The sequence below is a fragment of the Haemaphysalis longicornis genome, unplaced genomic scaffold (genome assembly GCF_048455015.1).
Source record: "Haemaphysalis longicornis isolate Haplotype H1 unplaced genomic scaffold, Haemaphysalis longicornis Haplotype H1 scaffold_227, whole genome shotgun sequence".
Lineage (NCBI taxonomy): Eukaryota > Metazoa > Arthropoda > Arachnida > Ixodida > Ixodidae > Haemaphysalis > Haemaphysalis longicornis.
In genome coordinates, this window is record NW_027526304.1 from 347910 (window position 1) to 363026 (window position 15117).

A 15117-nucleotide genomic window follows, 5' to 3' on the forward strand; every position below is an offset into this window, starting at 1 on the left:
ATTCCGCGATAGGCACAGTTAACAGACGACGCCCGGCCGTCGGCACCGCTGCCTCGTCAGCCCCGTCGCGACGGACGAATGCAGACTGGTACGTATGTGCCGTATTTTTATTACGGTTAATAATAGTCCAATTTCAGTAGCAGTATCGCTTATGCCAGTTGGCCGGTGTCGTGTATGGAAAGCCGTTCGCGCGAGCTCTCTGCTCCGACCAGAAAGATACGAGCGTCAATGCGCGGTGTGTACGGCATTTTTTCTCCCAATTTCAGAGCGCTTTGACGGCGATTTGACGAAGTCGGCGACGAGCGCCAGCATGTCACAGGAGTGACCTAACGTAAGGGTTCCTGCCGCAATCACTTCCTCGGAAATGAAGCGAGCACAGTCATACTTCCTTTAGCTCTCTTTCTCCACCGTTTGCAAAGTTTACAAAACGTAGCCACTTGCTTCGCCGAGGATCGTCGTTGGGCAGCACATGAAAGGAAATCTCCTCACCGGCGGGGATGTCACACTCCCTCGACGATTTGCCCGTACTACATGGGCATTTCAAAACGCAGGAACGAAATTTCATTCTAAAGTACTCGAACAAACTGAAGTTTTCAGTGGTTGTAAACTGGAAACGAGCTCCTAACAACAGCAGAAAGCCAACACCATTCCGAAACTTCTGCGACGACTGTCACTATTTCGTCGCTGCTTGCTGTCCCTTACTCCCCTCGTTTCTATTTTTACCTTTGCTGGTTGGCGATATGACGGCCAACCTCCTGTGAAGGGATTACGATACCAAGCAAGGTCGCGGCTGTGCGTGCTGGGACGGTTCGTTGGCCCCGAAGAGCCTCGAACCCGAAAATTCGTCTGCGCGACGGTGGCGACGGCGAGATGTCGAGTTCGACTGGCGGTAGTTTCGTACACATTGGCGTACACGCTTGCGTGTTTATTCGGAACTTCAACTGTTTACTCCACCGTTCTTAGTGTCATAAAGGAATGTGCAGTATGTTTAACGGGCATATAGCTCACTATGCAAACTGGTAAGCCCTGCCTAACTTGCGTTTGCTTTTGTCGGCTTGCGCCAATCGCAGAGCATTCTCGTGTGACATCATAGGTTCTGTTGCGGGAAATGAGCTGGTGGGTCGCATGGTCATTCCCTTTTTTCCTACTTATGTAGCTTATTTGATCGAAGTTTGTGTTAAAAGTGGTGTCAGTTTGGTTCTAACGAGGCAATCTTTCGAATGAACCAAGCTTGTGTTTTATCTTCATGGCTCCTTTAAAGGAGTAGTGACACGAAATTTCAAAGCTGAGATAACTAGGTAAAATGCTCCTTTTTATCAGGAGATATCTGCCAGCAAGTTTCAACAGCAGCCGTTAAGTATAACATATTGTGGGATGGGCAGTGAAGCATGACCATTTACGAAGAGACTAGGGTTGTTACTGCCCCACTTGACACTCTTCTCCACCTCCGCCGCCTCTCTCCCTAGTTGTGTTAGTGCTTGCCATGTGCGGTGTCTATGTTCCCCGGCCATTTAAAGGCGGGGGGGGGGGGGAGAGTGGCGGGCGAGCACGCGCAAGCAGGCATCACGCGCTCTGCAGATGGGAATTTAAACGTGGACGTCTGATAGTCCTGTGCATAGAGTTTCATACTAATATATACTAGAGGGAAATCTGTCGCTGCACTCGCGAGCCGCCGTGGGCGGTGCCATTGCCGCTAGCGACGTTCCTCGCCTACTTTGCTTAACTAGCGGTATGGCTTCTTTTTTGTCTCAAAGTCAAAATCAACAATGGGTAACATTTTTTTGTTCATCATGCATGAAGGCATGGAGGTTCTACATAATCACTGACAAATTAATTTCTGTGGAGGTTCATTTTTATAACAAAAGAATTCCCGCGCCTTCCCGCGAGGGGAACACGAGTAAATGCAGAGCATTGGGGCCTCAGTACTGATTGAAGGCAGTGTTGCTTCCATCGCTTCTTCCGTGATGCTGGAGTAGCAGACACGAGTAAACGTGGGAGCGAGCGTCAACCAACCAAGGAAGGAAGGAGCAACGCAGTGACTGAAGCACGAGCGACCGCTAGCCGCTTCATATTTGCAGCGCGCGCAGTAGAGGGAGAGCAGTACGGGGGGGGAGAGCGCGCATGCGCAAGCAGCGCGCGCCCTTCCACGCCCCACCGCGCTGCTATCACGCACCTGTTACGCCGAGACCGCGACAGAGCGAACGGGCTTAATACGACGCATGCGCGCGCCAGCTGCTGTTGAGAGAGAGGAGGGAAGCAGGAGAGGCGCACCTGCTGCGGACGCGGAGCTGTGGACGCCGTCCGACGCAGGAAGAGGCGAGGCTAAGAAATGCTCTGCATTTAAAACAAATTTTATGAACTTTCTGCTGTAATATTGTTGCTTTTTTGCAGCCAGAGCCAACTTTTCAGCATGTTTATGAGCCACGCCAAGGACAAGTGGAACATGCCTGCGCGGTACAGACAGACAGACAGACAGACAGACAGACAGACAGACAGACAGACAGACAGACAGAACTTTATTGAGGTCCAGAAAATCCGTGGCAGTCTTAGTGACTGCATCCCGCGGACGCGGGCCACACTTGCGCAGGTGGCGGAAGTCCTTGTTGCGCAGGTGGCGGAAGTCCTCGCAAGCAATCTGGACAGTCCGGGGTTGAATCACGTACTCTTCACTTTGTAGGGCTTCTTCCCACTATTGTTCTGTTATAAAATCACCGCGCGGTAACGCAGGGCATTGCCAGAGCATGTGGTGCTACTACATTTTGTGCAGTGTGGTTGGATGTCGTGTTTGAAGTGGCTAAATACGCTTCTCTAGGGGAATGTACCCGTTTGGAGCATTCTAAAGGCAGTGGATTGTTATCGCTGAAGCTTGGGGTGCGGGGCTGGGTATTTCGTTCTCTCTAGCTTGTAGTGTGCCGTGATCTAGGTGAAAGTATACTCTTCCCAGTCGCTGGTCGTCGAGCGTCCTACGCTGCCACGGCGGGTGATTTCACGCGCGCAGTCATGGGCCATCTCGTTGGAGTTGGGGATGTGCTCGTTTATTTCGTGTCCCATGTGGGCAGAGAACCACGTAATGTAGCGATAGTCGTCCTCGCTTCTGTTGTTAATGATTCGCGCTGCCTGCTTGGCTATCGTTCCTTTGAGGAACGCAAGGACTGCTGCTTTTGAGTCCGAGTAGATGTTCGGTCTCGAAGGGTTGGCCTTAGCCAGGGCAATCGCCACTTGCTCTGGGAAAGCGGGTTTGTGGGTAACTACGGATGTTGCGTTCTGTAGTTTGCCAGCAGGGTCGGCCACGACCCCCACGTATTTGTTGGAGCGGCCGTATCGTGCTGCATCCACGAACGTCGACGTTCGCCGCCCTTATTGTGCATTTTTCAGTAGCGCCTTCGCCCCGGCCGCCCTCCTGCCTTCGTTGAATTGCGGGTGTGTTGCGAGGGATGGCCCTGGTTTGGAAGGTTTCCCTGATTTTCCGGTCGAATCCGGTCGAATCCGGTTGCAGCCGGATGTGCATAGAGGTGGAAGGGGACGACATTACACCCGAAGAGTTCTACGCAGACTCAGGATGGCGGACAATGGGCCCCGGTACAAAGGCCCCAGCAGGACACGTCAGTCATCAGTCGAGGTCTGCAACCAAGAAGTATGCCAGGAACGCGAGGGCTTCGGCAACGAAGGCTGCAAGGATGCCCGACGTTCTACCGAAGGAGGACATCAAGATCGTGGTGCGGCCCCGGGGAGGCCTGAACATTGCGAAGACCGGGATGACTGCCGTGGCGTCGGCTATAATGGTGGCGGCGAAGGTGCCAAGAACGGAGGGAGCGGCGGACTCGTTCTGCAAGAGCCTAAATCAGAATATTGTAGTGGTGAGTACATCCGACGACAAGCGAGCAAGAATGTACAACCACATTAAGTCCATTTGCATAGACGGCAAGGAGCACGAAGTCGGCGTGTACCGGAACGCGCCGCACGGTACCGTGAAAGGAGTGATCAGAGGGATACCAGTAGAAGATACTCGGCAGGAAATAGAGCACAACGTCATAAACTCAAGAAATCCGCTGGCCCTGGGAGCACAGAGGATCGGGAACTCGACCACCGTCATCCTGGCGTTTCAAGGCCAGAAGGTTCCAAACTACGTGTGCTACGGTCCAGTAATAACCAAGTGCAACCTGTACCGGAAGCACTTTGACGTGTGCAGACTGTGCGTAAAGGTAGGACACCGTCGCGACGTGTGCCCGACGCCCAACGCAAATGTGTGCTTCGCCTGTGGAACGACTAACCCCAAGGAAGGCCACGATTGTATGCCGAAATGCAGGCTGTGTGGGGACCGCACGAGACAGGCAACAAAACGTGCAAGAAAAAGTACAAGACACCGTACATCGTTCGGAGGAGACAGTGGGAGCGCAAGATGGAGGAGGATCAGCTGCAGCTGCGGGCACAGCTCGGGTCGGGTGATTTTCCGTCGCTGACGGCATCGCTGACGTCATCGGGGGAGGCCGCCGCAGCTGGCCGGCGCGCCTCGCGTACCCCATCGAAGCGCAGGAAGAGCGAGAGAAGACAGCGCAGCGCAAGCAGAAGGCGGTCGCAGTCACGAGACAAGGTGAGCTGGGCCAACATTACCAAGAATAAAAGCAAGAAGATTGAGGGCAACGAAAACAAGAAGGGGGACGAGGCAACGAGAGCCATGAGGGAAGCGAACGAAGCGCTCAGGCGCGAGAACGCCGAGCTGAAAGTAACCGTCAACAAGATGTCGAAGGAGATCGAGGACATCAAGAAGATGTTAGCGACCCGTACCACCGCCAGTACCGAAACGCCCGAAATGGCACCCTGCGGGGCCGGCGTGGGCACCGGAGGCGGTACGCCAGCGACCCCCGAGACGAAGGGACCGGCAGCCAAGAAGCGGGCGATCGAGAGACCACGGGACAGTACGGTGACCGAGCGAATCAACATCATCGAGGATCGTTTGAATAAAATCGAGGCACGCTTTGACAGTTTCGAGGCACGCATCGATGCGAATTTCACCAAGCTGGAAGAGTTCATCAAGACAGCGATCTCGACAATGGAGACCGAGAACGCCAAGAGGCTCACCTTCATCGAACAAACAATACGACCAATGGTAACTCAGCCGACGTTTGCGTCAGTGATGGCGCAGCACCCCTACAAACAAGAGACGACGCAGCAATTCACGCTGATGCAATCATGGCCGCCCCAGCAACAGTAGAGGGACTTACCGTGTGGCAATTGAATTGCCGCGGGCTCGCGAGGAAGAAGGCAGTGATTCAGCAGCACATCGCACAGTCAACGAGGAAACCAGACGTCATAATGCTACAGGAGACGCTCCTCGACGCTCCATCGCTCCCCGGATACCGAGTCTATGCGAAGGCCCCGGCGGCGGAAAACGGGAGCAGGGGGATGTGCACGATGGTCCGGAAGGGACTCACGTTCGTGGAGCACGAGATCGCGGCCCGCAACATCGAACACGCGTTCGTCGAGATAATCCCGGGGAAGAAACGCAAGGGTAGTGTGTACTTGCTCAACATCTTTAGTAACCCGTCGCAACGGAAGCAGAAGTTCAAGACGCTCCTGCGCAAGGCGTGCACCGCTGCAGGAAGCCACACGCTGTTAGCGTGCGGTGACTTCAATGCAATGCACCCGGCGTGGGGCTATAGCAAGCACACGGCCAAAGGGCGAGATCTGTTGCAAGACGCGACGGACCTCGACTTTACACTGATAACGGACCCAGCGCATCCGACGAGACTCGGACACTCGGTGTCCAGGGATACAACGCTGGACCTAACGTTCGTGAAGAACGACGACAAGGGCGCGACTACCTGGCGCAACACGGGGGACGATCTCGGTAGCGACCACGCCATCGTGGAGGTCATAATACCGGGGAACGACGAAAAAAGGAAGGAATATAGATGGACGGACTGGGTGGCGTTCCGCGACCGACTGCCGTCGGACGACGAGGGCGAGATCGAGGACATCGAGGAGTGGACTGCGAAAATCGAGGCGAGGGTGAAGGAGGCAACGAAAATGATAGAGATGGAGGCGGAGATCCCGGGGGTCGACAACCAACTAGCTCACCTCATCGAGGCCAAGCAGTCCATACTCAGTAAGTGGAAGACGCAGCGGCTCAACCGCAGGTTACGTAAAAAAGTGGCGGAGCTAAACTGAGCCATCGAAGACCACTGCCGAGTGCTCTGCGCGCAGCAGTGGAACGAGATCTGCAACGCGGCGGACGGGCAGAAGTACTGCGGCAAGACCTGGAACCTGCTTGACGAGACGAAAACTAAGACCCACCAGCGTGACCCCCTGGCGAAGCTCATGCACCGGGCGGTTCGGGATCACGGGGAAGCAGAGGTCGTCAAAAGAATTGACAAGTACCTGCCGGTAACGCCCACGGAGCGGCATCCCGCTTACGGGGGCGAATCAAACGAGGAACTCGACCGGGACATAGACGTTGAGGAGGTGAGGACGACTCTGCACGAGCTGAACGGCAATTCCGCGGCCGGACCGGATCGCATCACGAACAAGGTGCTCAGGAACCTGAACGACGAGGCAGTCTAGAAGCTGACCAAGTACTTCAACAAGTGCTGGAAGTCGGGGACACTGCCGAAGCAGTGGAAGACGGCCAGGACCATCCTCATCCCCAAGCCGGGCCAACCGCCGAGAACGGACAACCTCCGGCCCATCTCGCTCACGTCGTGCGTGGGCAAGGTGCTGGAGCGCGTCCTGATGAACCGGTGGCAGGACTACCTGGAGCGGTCCGGGCTGTACCCGGCGTCGGTCATCGGGTTCAGGCAGCACCTGAGCACGCAGGACGCGATGATATTACTCAAGAACGAGATCGTCGACGACAAAGTCAAGACGCAAGATAACAAGGCCATCCTGGGACTGGACCTGCAGAGCGCCTTCGATAAGGTGAAGCACTCCGCGATCCTGGCGCAGGTGTCGAGACTCGGCCTGGCCGAACGGTCGTACAATTACATACGAGAATTCCTGACGGGTCGTTCCGCCGAGCTTCCCGCCGGCGATCTGCAACTGCAAGAGAAGAGGCTTGGCAGCGTGGGGACTCCGCAGGGGTCCGTCATCTCGCCGCTGCTATTCAACCTGGTGATGATCGGGGTGCCCGAATGGCTAGAGAAGATCGAGGGCGTCAGGCACACCATCTAAGCCGTCGATATTACGCTGTGGGTCCCAGGAGGCAGCGACGCTCACATTGAGGGCAAACTGCAGGAAGCAGTCAATGCGATCGAGGACCAGCTCGACGGTTCCGGCCTGATATGCTCACCGAGCAAATCAGAGCTGCTGGTGCTACCACCGAAAAGGGCCAACCGAAGCAAGTACAAGCCAAGAGAGTACGAGAAGATCAAGGTCGTGGCGAAGAGCGGCCAAGTGATCCCCGAGGTCAGTAAGATCCGGGTCCTGGGCATGGTGGTCGAGAAGCAGCGGAGAAACGGCGAAACCGTCGCCCGACTGAACGCCAAGGTGGCCAACACGATGCGACTCATCAAGAGGGTCGCCAGCCACAAGGCGGGTATGAAAGAGGAGAGTCTGATCAGGATCGTCCAATCCTTTGTGATGAGTCACATCGCGTACGTCGCAGCATACCACAACTGGCTGCAGAGCGAGCGCAACAACATTAACGCCATCATACGACGTGCCTATAAGGCGGCGCTGGGGCTGTTCGAGGGCACGAGTACGACCAAGTTGCTGAGCCTGGGCGTGCACAACACGCTCGAGGAGATCGCAGAAGCACAACGGACCTCCCAGCTAGAGCGACTATCTACGACTGAGGCAGGCAGGAAAATACTGCGAGACCTGGTGTACGAAGCGGCCGCGGGGAACGCCAGCAGCAGAGTCCCCATCCCCGATGAGACCCGGTGCCGGATCAGGGTGGACCCTCTACCAAGGAACGTCAATCCGCAGTACAACAGGGGCAGACGAGCGGCGAGGGCCAAGGCCCTCATCGATGTACACGCAAGTGACGGCCAGGCGAGGTACGTGGACGCGGCTGAGTATCAAGGAGATCGAGAAGCGTTCGTGGTGGTCGTCGTCGAGGCATCGACCGGTGCTACGAGGGCGGCGGCAAGCGTTCCAGTAAAGGAGGCGTCCGAAGCGGAGGAGGTGACCATCGCCCTGGCCATTGCCGACGCCGGGTGCCAGACCGTGCTGAGTGAATCGAAGAATGCGGTGCGAAATTTCGCCAGGGGCCGAGTATGCAAGGAAGCCGAGCGCGTGCTGCGGACGGCGAGGTTACAAAAGGAAAACAGGAGCATACGTCTCAAGTGGTTTCTGGCGCACGCAGGCGAAGACGCGTCGGCAACGAACGACAATCACAACGAGACGGCCCACGCGACGGCGCGAGCGCTAACTAATCGCGCCGCCGCAACCTACCGTCCGGAGGAGTGGTGTGGAGTCAAGGACCGCATGACAGACTATAACGAGGTCACAAAGTTCCACCGCCTGGCTCGAAGGACTCTCCCACCCCCTCACCCGGTGCTGAGCCGTGCAGAGGCAGTGTTGTTACGACAGCTGCAGACAGGGCCGCTACCCACCCCGGTCCTGATGAAGCACATTTATCCAGAAGCCCACCCGACCGACACGTGCCAGGTATGCCAGCGGGGGAGGGCGGACTTTGTGCACGTGTTGTGGGACTGCGTCAAGTTTCCAGAACGAGCGTCAACAAGAAGAGGAAGGCTGCCGTCGAGGCTAGAAGCAGCGATGGCGAGCTACGACCAAGAAGAACAATCATGGGCCGTCCAGTAGGTCCTACAGGCTCTCGAAAGGCAGAAGCCGAGCGAAAACGACGGGGGGCGCCTTCACGGGCGACGAACCGCGGGAGTAGCAGAAGCCGACGCCGAGTAGAGGACCCCACCAGGATGACGTAGAGGCCCGCGTCGCGGCGCTCTAGGGTGTCAATCTGCAGGCGATCAATAAAGTTACCTCCATCCATCCATCCTGGTTTTCCCATCGAGTTTTACTTCGTATGCTTCAAAATCTTCGGGGATGTGCCCCGTGGTGAGGAGTATCCCCGCCCTGCTCTCGTAATTAGGAGTCTGCCTTTGGGCTTTCCTTTGTGCCTTGTAGATATCTGCTAGTTTGTTGTGTACGCCCAGACTTTCAAGCTTTTCTGTGCTGGAACTAATAGGGACACCAAGTGCCCTCTGGACGCATTTCCTAATGAGCGTGTCGACTTTGATCGCCTCGGTTTTGGCCCAGTCTACCGCTGCTGCGACGTAGTGTACGTGACTCATTAGGAAGACGTTGTAAAGTCTTAGGAGGTTGTGTTCTGTTAAGCCCCCTCGTCTGTTCGATACTCGTGCGACTAGTCGGATTGTGTCTTCCTATTTCTTGGCGAGCTTTTCGATAGTTCTCGTATTCTATCCTCGGGATTGTATCATTAGTCCGGGGACCCTCAGTGTGTCTACGATGGTGATGGTGCGCCCGTATTGTGTTTCGATGCGTATGTTCGCTTGGTTAGAGGGGGGGGGGGGTTGACCTCTACCGCCCTTCCGGTTAGATCTGTGCAGGAGCAGTTACGATTTTGCCGGCGACAGCTTGAGACCCGAGTCAGGGATGTAGCTCTCCGTTGTCTCCAGGGCAGTTTGCAGGGCGTGTTCGGTTTCTGCTTCCGATCCTCCAAGACTCCATACCGTGATGTCGTCTGCATAGATGGCGTGGTTGATTCCTTTAATTGTACTTAGTCTGTCTGACAATCCTTTCATGGTGAGGTTGAATAGCAAGGGAGACACGATGGCTCCTTGCGGTGTTCCTTGCGGCCCCAGCTTGAATTCTCGTGATTGGAGGAGTCCGATCTTGATCGTTGCTTTCCGGTCTCTGAGGAACGACTTAATGTACGAATGGAATTTCGCCCCCAGGTTCTCTTTGGAAATGGCTTCAAGTATGAATTTGTGCTTAACAGTGTTAAATGTCTTGGTTAAGTGGAGTGCTAGGACGCCTCTTACGTCTTTGGAGTATTTGTTCATTATCTGGTGGCGCAGCATTAGCATTACGTCCTGGTTCTATAACCCCCGCCGGAAACCCACCATGTTGTGCTTAAAGATATCGTGTTTCTCTATGTAGTCCGATACTGTGTTTTGTAAGACATGCTCGAGTACCTTTCCATTGCAGTACGTAAGCGATGCGGGTCTCATGTTCTTGGGGCCCAAAGGCTGGCCTGGTTTGGGGATATGTGTCACTGATGCCGTTTTTCATTCATCAGGAACATGTCCGGTTTCCCAGGCCTGGTTGGCCGCATTCGTCAGCGTTCTTACTGACTCAGTATCCAGGTTGTGGAGGAGCGTGTTGGTGATCCCATCGGGTCCCGGGGCCGATCTGCACTTTAGGTTTTGTAGGGCTTCTCAGACCTCTTATTCCGAGATCGGCTCGTCCAGTCCGGGGTTCGCTTCGCCCTTGTACTCCGGGTAGTCCTCTTCTCCGCTTGTCCCAAGGGTGAGGTAGGTATTCGCTAGTTCTTGTAGGATGTCATCGTCTGTTAGTCATTTCTCCCGCTGCTGATGTAGGATCCTGTCGATCGATATCTGTTGATTGCTCTTGGTTTGCGTACCGTCCATGAGAAGTTTGAGGAGGTTCCATCTCCCCCTGCTCTCATACGGCCGTCCAGTTGGGTGCAGATTTCATTCCACTTCTGCTGGTTAAGTTCCCTGGCATACTTTTCAATTTGCTTGTTGAGGAGCGCGATTTTCTCGCGAAGTCTCCTATTGAGCTTTGGCGTTTCCCACCTCTTTCTGAGCGCGCTTTTGGCTTCTAGCAGGTGTGCTAATTTATTGTCCATTGTTTCGTACTCCGCCAGTGCTCCAATTTCTTTAGTGACCGCTTTGACGTCGTCTTTGATGATCCTGATGAGTACGGTGAAGGTATTGACCTCCCGCTTGTCATCTTTGCGTCTTTTTCTGAAGGCGTCCCAGTCTATGATTTTGTGCTTCCTGGTACCTGGGTTGGCAGTTTCTGCTTCTATCGTTGTTTGGAGTATTACGTGGTCACTGCCCAGATTCTCCTGCAGGTTAACCCATGTGGCATTCCGGCTGTTCCGGACAAATGTTAAGTCCGGGGTCGTGTTGCACTCTACAGAGTTACCTAGCCTAGTGGTGAAGTTGGGGTCAGTGATTAGAGTTAGTGAGTGGTTGATTGTGCCCTGTAGTAATACGGTTCTCTTCCCTGTGTTGGCCGGTCTCGAATAGCCCCAGGCTTCGTGCTTTGTGTTGAAGTCGCCGGCGACGATCAGCGGGCCGTCTTTGGAAACTGCACCACCTTATATAGGAACTCCGCGATGGTCTGCTGGTATTCCGAGGGTGGGCTGTATATGTTGAGTGCGTATATTCTTGCATTCCATTCTCGGTTTGGGATGGTTCCAACTAGTAGGGCTTCTAATTTTTTGCTTCTCAGTTGGATCGAACGTTCAACGCAAGAACATTGCTTGTTGATTAGCGTAGCTATTCCTCGATGATCTTGCTCACGTCTGCTGGCCTTTCTGTATCCCGGGAAATCGAATTTTTCGGCTAATGTTTCCTGGAGTAGGATCACCTGTGGTTTCTTCTTCTGTGCTTGTATGTATTGCTTAAGGACTTCTTTTCTTTGCTTAAAGCTCGCACAATTCCACTGCCATATAATAAACGCCTCAGTTTTGGGTGCCATTGTACGTGTGATCGGTGATGCCCCTATGTTCGGTATGTCTAGATTCCTCTCTGAATCTGAAGTTGTAATTTGCCATAGCGCCCTCTATTGCTGATTGACGTCTGTGAAGTGCTGGTAACTCCTCCCCTTGTTTTGTAATATTATCCTCAATTTTGTCAAGTCGTCTGTTAATTGCTGCTAGGATCTCCGTGAATGATTCCTCCTCTTTCTCTTCTGTCTCGCCATTCTTTAATCGGCGTTTAACAACTTTCCTGCCTTACTGTAATCTCTTCGTTCTTCGGTTTGTTTACGTTTGATCTCTGCGATCTCCGCTCTAATTTCTCTGTTGTCTTGCTTAAGTTTCTCAATTTGTCTCATTAGCGTTTGAGCATTGTCTCTATGCCTTTGATTTGTGCTGTTACATGCTCTGTCAAAGCCGCATGCGTTACTTGTTTCTCTTCCCTGTCCATGGGTGGTTTGTCCACTCTCGCATCCGCTGCTCGGTCGGCCCAGGTACTGTTGTCCCTGGTCTCGTTCTCCCGGACGGGGTCCTCGAGCGGCCTCGCCTAACCAGTCCTCTCCGCGGCCGGTCGGCTGGGTACCTGGGCCGCGGCGGCTCCTCTGCTGAGGCTCCTCCACCGCACGGAGCTGCGGCGGCGCTTGAATCGCGAGCGGCTCTTCCTTGGGGGCGGGGCTTCGGCGCGGTGGCCTTCCGTAGAGTTCCTGTATATGCTCCCTACGGGAGCATATATGCTCCCGTAGGGAGCATATACAGGAACTCTAGCCTTCCGCGACTGCGAGCGCCCTCTTCCCGGGCCAGCTCGGCGCTCGCGCTGTGGCTGCGTCGGGAGCTGCGTTGCCTGTGACTATGCGACGTATCGGAGCGGTCTCTTGTTTGTTTTGTTTCGCCGTTGAACACCTGGTCACGTGTATCTCTTTGCTGGTGCCGCTCCCAGCTGCGCTGCCTGCGGCGTTGTCGCACAATGCAGGGAGGGGACTTGGAATCTTTTCTTGCACATTTTGTCTCCGGTGGCGTGCGCCCCTCCGCATAGACTACATGTCGGTGTGCATTGGTGGTCTTCCTGCGGGTTTTGCGTACCGCAGTGCTTGCACGCATTACCTTTTGGGTTGATACACATCGGCCCGATGGCCCGCTTTCCCGCACGCGTAGCATACGTCGTGTTGCTGCGGAATAGCGAGCACTGCACCGGGCAGTTGCCCATCGATACATATCTTGGCACCTTCATTCCATTTAATAGCAGGACCACCGTCTTCGAGTTCTTGATTCATTTCGCATCCAATATGGTGGGGTTCCTCTCATTCACGAACATTTTCTCGGGGTCTTCGTCAGTGTGCATTAGGCCCACTTCTCGCACGACTGCTTTGCATGTATTTTCCTGGGCGGCAAGGTATGCCGCCGCTCTGTAAGACTTTCCCACAATCTGCAGTTGCTTCAGCTGCACGTACGCCTTGGTGTTCTCCATCCTTGGCATCGGTGTGATGTACATGCTCTGCCCGTATATCGGCAAGAACATGTCGTGCTTTCCTTGCTCGTATGATACGCCGGTGGCCATGGCGGTCGCCTTTATGAAGGTCATTTTATCCATCTTCTTTACATCAATTCCATCCCTCGGGCGGACGATGACCCGAAAATGGCCCGCAGGTAGTTTCGGGAGCCTGGCTTCGGTCGTTAGGCGTTTGAGCGTGCCTGTGGGGTTGTCGTTGTGGCACGGCAGGCCCCTGCCGAAGCTCATTGTAGAAGACGTTCTGCCATGTTCTTCAAAATCTCGCTTCTTGTGCGTTTGTGCTTCCATCCCGGGAGGCAGGCCTCCTCTTCGGATATTTACCTTTCCTTCGACAATTTCCATGTTGCCGTAGGTTACTGGCATGTCAAAAGCCGCCTCTGCCGCTGCGCAGCTTGGCATATAGCCGGTTAAGCCTAGCCAAGCGGTGGCGTGGTTTTCACAAAAAGCGCCGTAAAAACCCCTCACCGAAGAAACATTTGCAGTGGTGGTGATCGTACAGGCGTTGGTGAGGTTTTTAGCGTTTCGTTGGCATAATAGCCACCGAAATTCATTGAAGAAGCGGGAGCTCGATGAAGACAAGTCCGCCGGAGCAGGGTGATGATGATGATCCCCCCGCCCGGTACATGACGGAACGCTCGCCGAAGCGCGGCTCCTCTAGGCAGTGGCGCCAGATTTCCCTCTAGTATATATTATTATGAAACCATATGGTCATGTGCGACCTGACTGCTTTTCCCCCGTTGTCGAGTGGTTCGGGTTGTTGTGTTACACAGACAGACAGACCTACGACGCACGAGGGAAACGGAGTGCGCCCATGTTTGTCAGCTAGAGTAAAACTGTGCTCCTGCTATGTTTTAATCAGCCAGTTTACTATAAAGTATGCTCAAGCGCAAATTTCAAGCAAACGTGTTTTATTTCGTGCACTCATTGCGGTGCGCCCAGATTAATGCGAAAAGACACTCATTTTTCTTGCTACATTTATGTGTGTATGCATTTATTGATCATTAGGAAGAGTGGGAGGTCCAACTAGCAGGCGTAAATTGTCTCGCCTTGGGGTTTATTTTTTGCGTTCAACTGGTTTCGCTTTCCTAAGCATTTTAGTGCTAGTAAGCTTTCTATAGGAAGTCATACTTGCTTGTAATGATGTAATTTTTATAATCAGAAGAAGGAAAAAAAAACCTCTTCCCTTCAGAAACAGGTTTGCACGTAGAGCTTCACCTCAGTGAAAACGAAAAGACCGAGAACGGGCCTGAATGACCTCAAAACAAAAATGAAAACAGTTCTGCCAAAATCGAAAAGCAATGAGCGAAATAAAGTGCGAAACCACTGATCCACCAAAACGAAACCATTTCATTTTGCTGAGCTTCACCCGAACGAGAATGTCTGATATACGTTATTGTAGATTATCCTGTCGCTATTATAGGGGACGTTTACATTCTTCAAGGACTGCCCCCTTTTCCGCGGAGGAAACTACGCGCGGCCTACCCATGTCGCGCTAGAAATTGAGCTGCCCGAAAAGGGGGAGCTACCGCATCTGCGATGTGGCGTAATGAGAGTGACGGCGCTTATTTGCCCCCAATGTGGCGTTATATAGCACAACACTTGTGTGTGGGCTCCCGTGCCTGCAGGGAACGGTGAGCTCGGACAATCTAACGATAAGCTGCAACAGGCTCACAGTTATCTCTTTATTACCAGCCAATCCTCCCGAGTGGGCACGTACCAAACACTGCAAGGGCATTGTCATGAGCAACCTACCGAAGGGGTATGTGCCAAAACCCCCGAAGGCGTATGTGCCCAACAGAAGCGTATGAAACTGAGTGCCACGATTGAAATGAATATAGAGACGAGAAGAAGAAAAAGAAAGAGGCAATCGGGGGGAGACGGAAGAAGACGGGAAGTCCAGTTTTTCTGTTTCTCTCAGTTAGCGCCCATTTCCTGGCCAATCCCTCTGAGTGGGTATGAG

General features: G+C 53.9%; 1 protein-coding gene across 1 annotated transcript; it reads left to right on the forward strand.

The window, feature by feature from the left end:
- The first annotated feature begins 6729 nt into the window (after positions 1–6729).
- On the forward strand, positions 6730–8763 carry LOC144172485 (uncharacterized). The gene is made up of 2 exons (XM_077701180.1): positions 6730–7149; positions 7231–8763. Exons 1-2 carry the CDS (start codon positions 6730–6732, stop codon positions 8761–8763), a joined length of 1953 nt encoding a protein of 650 aa, XP_077557306.1.
- Positions 8764–15117: the final 6354 nt, after the last annotated feature.

Excerpts from the sequence above, each read along its gene's own strand:
- LOC144172485 (XM_077701180.1), top strand. The coding sequence starts at position 6,730 with ATGAACCGGTGGCAGGACTACCTGGAGCGGTCCGGGCTGTACCCGGCG. Across the intron at positions 7,150-7,230 it reads GGCTAGAGAAGATCGAGGGC|GAAGCAGTCAATGCGATCGA; the intron begins GTCAGGCACACC and ends GGCAAACTGCAG.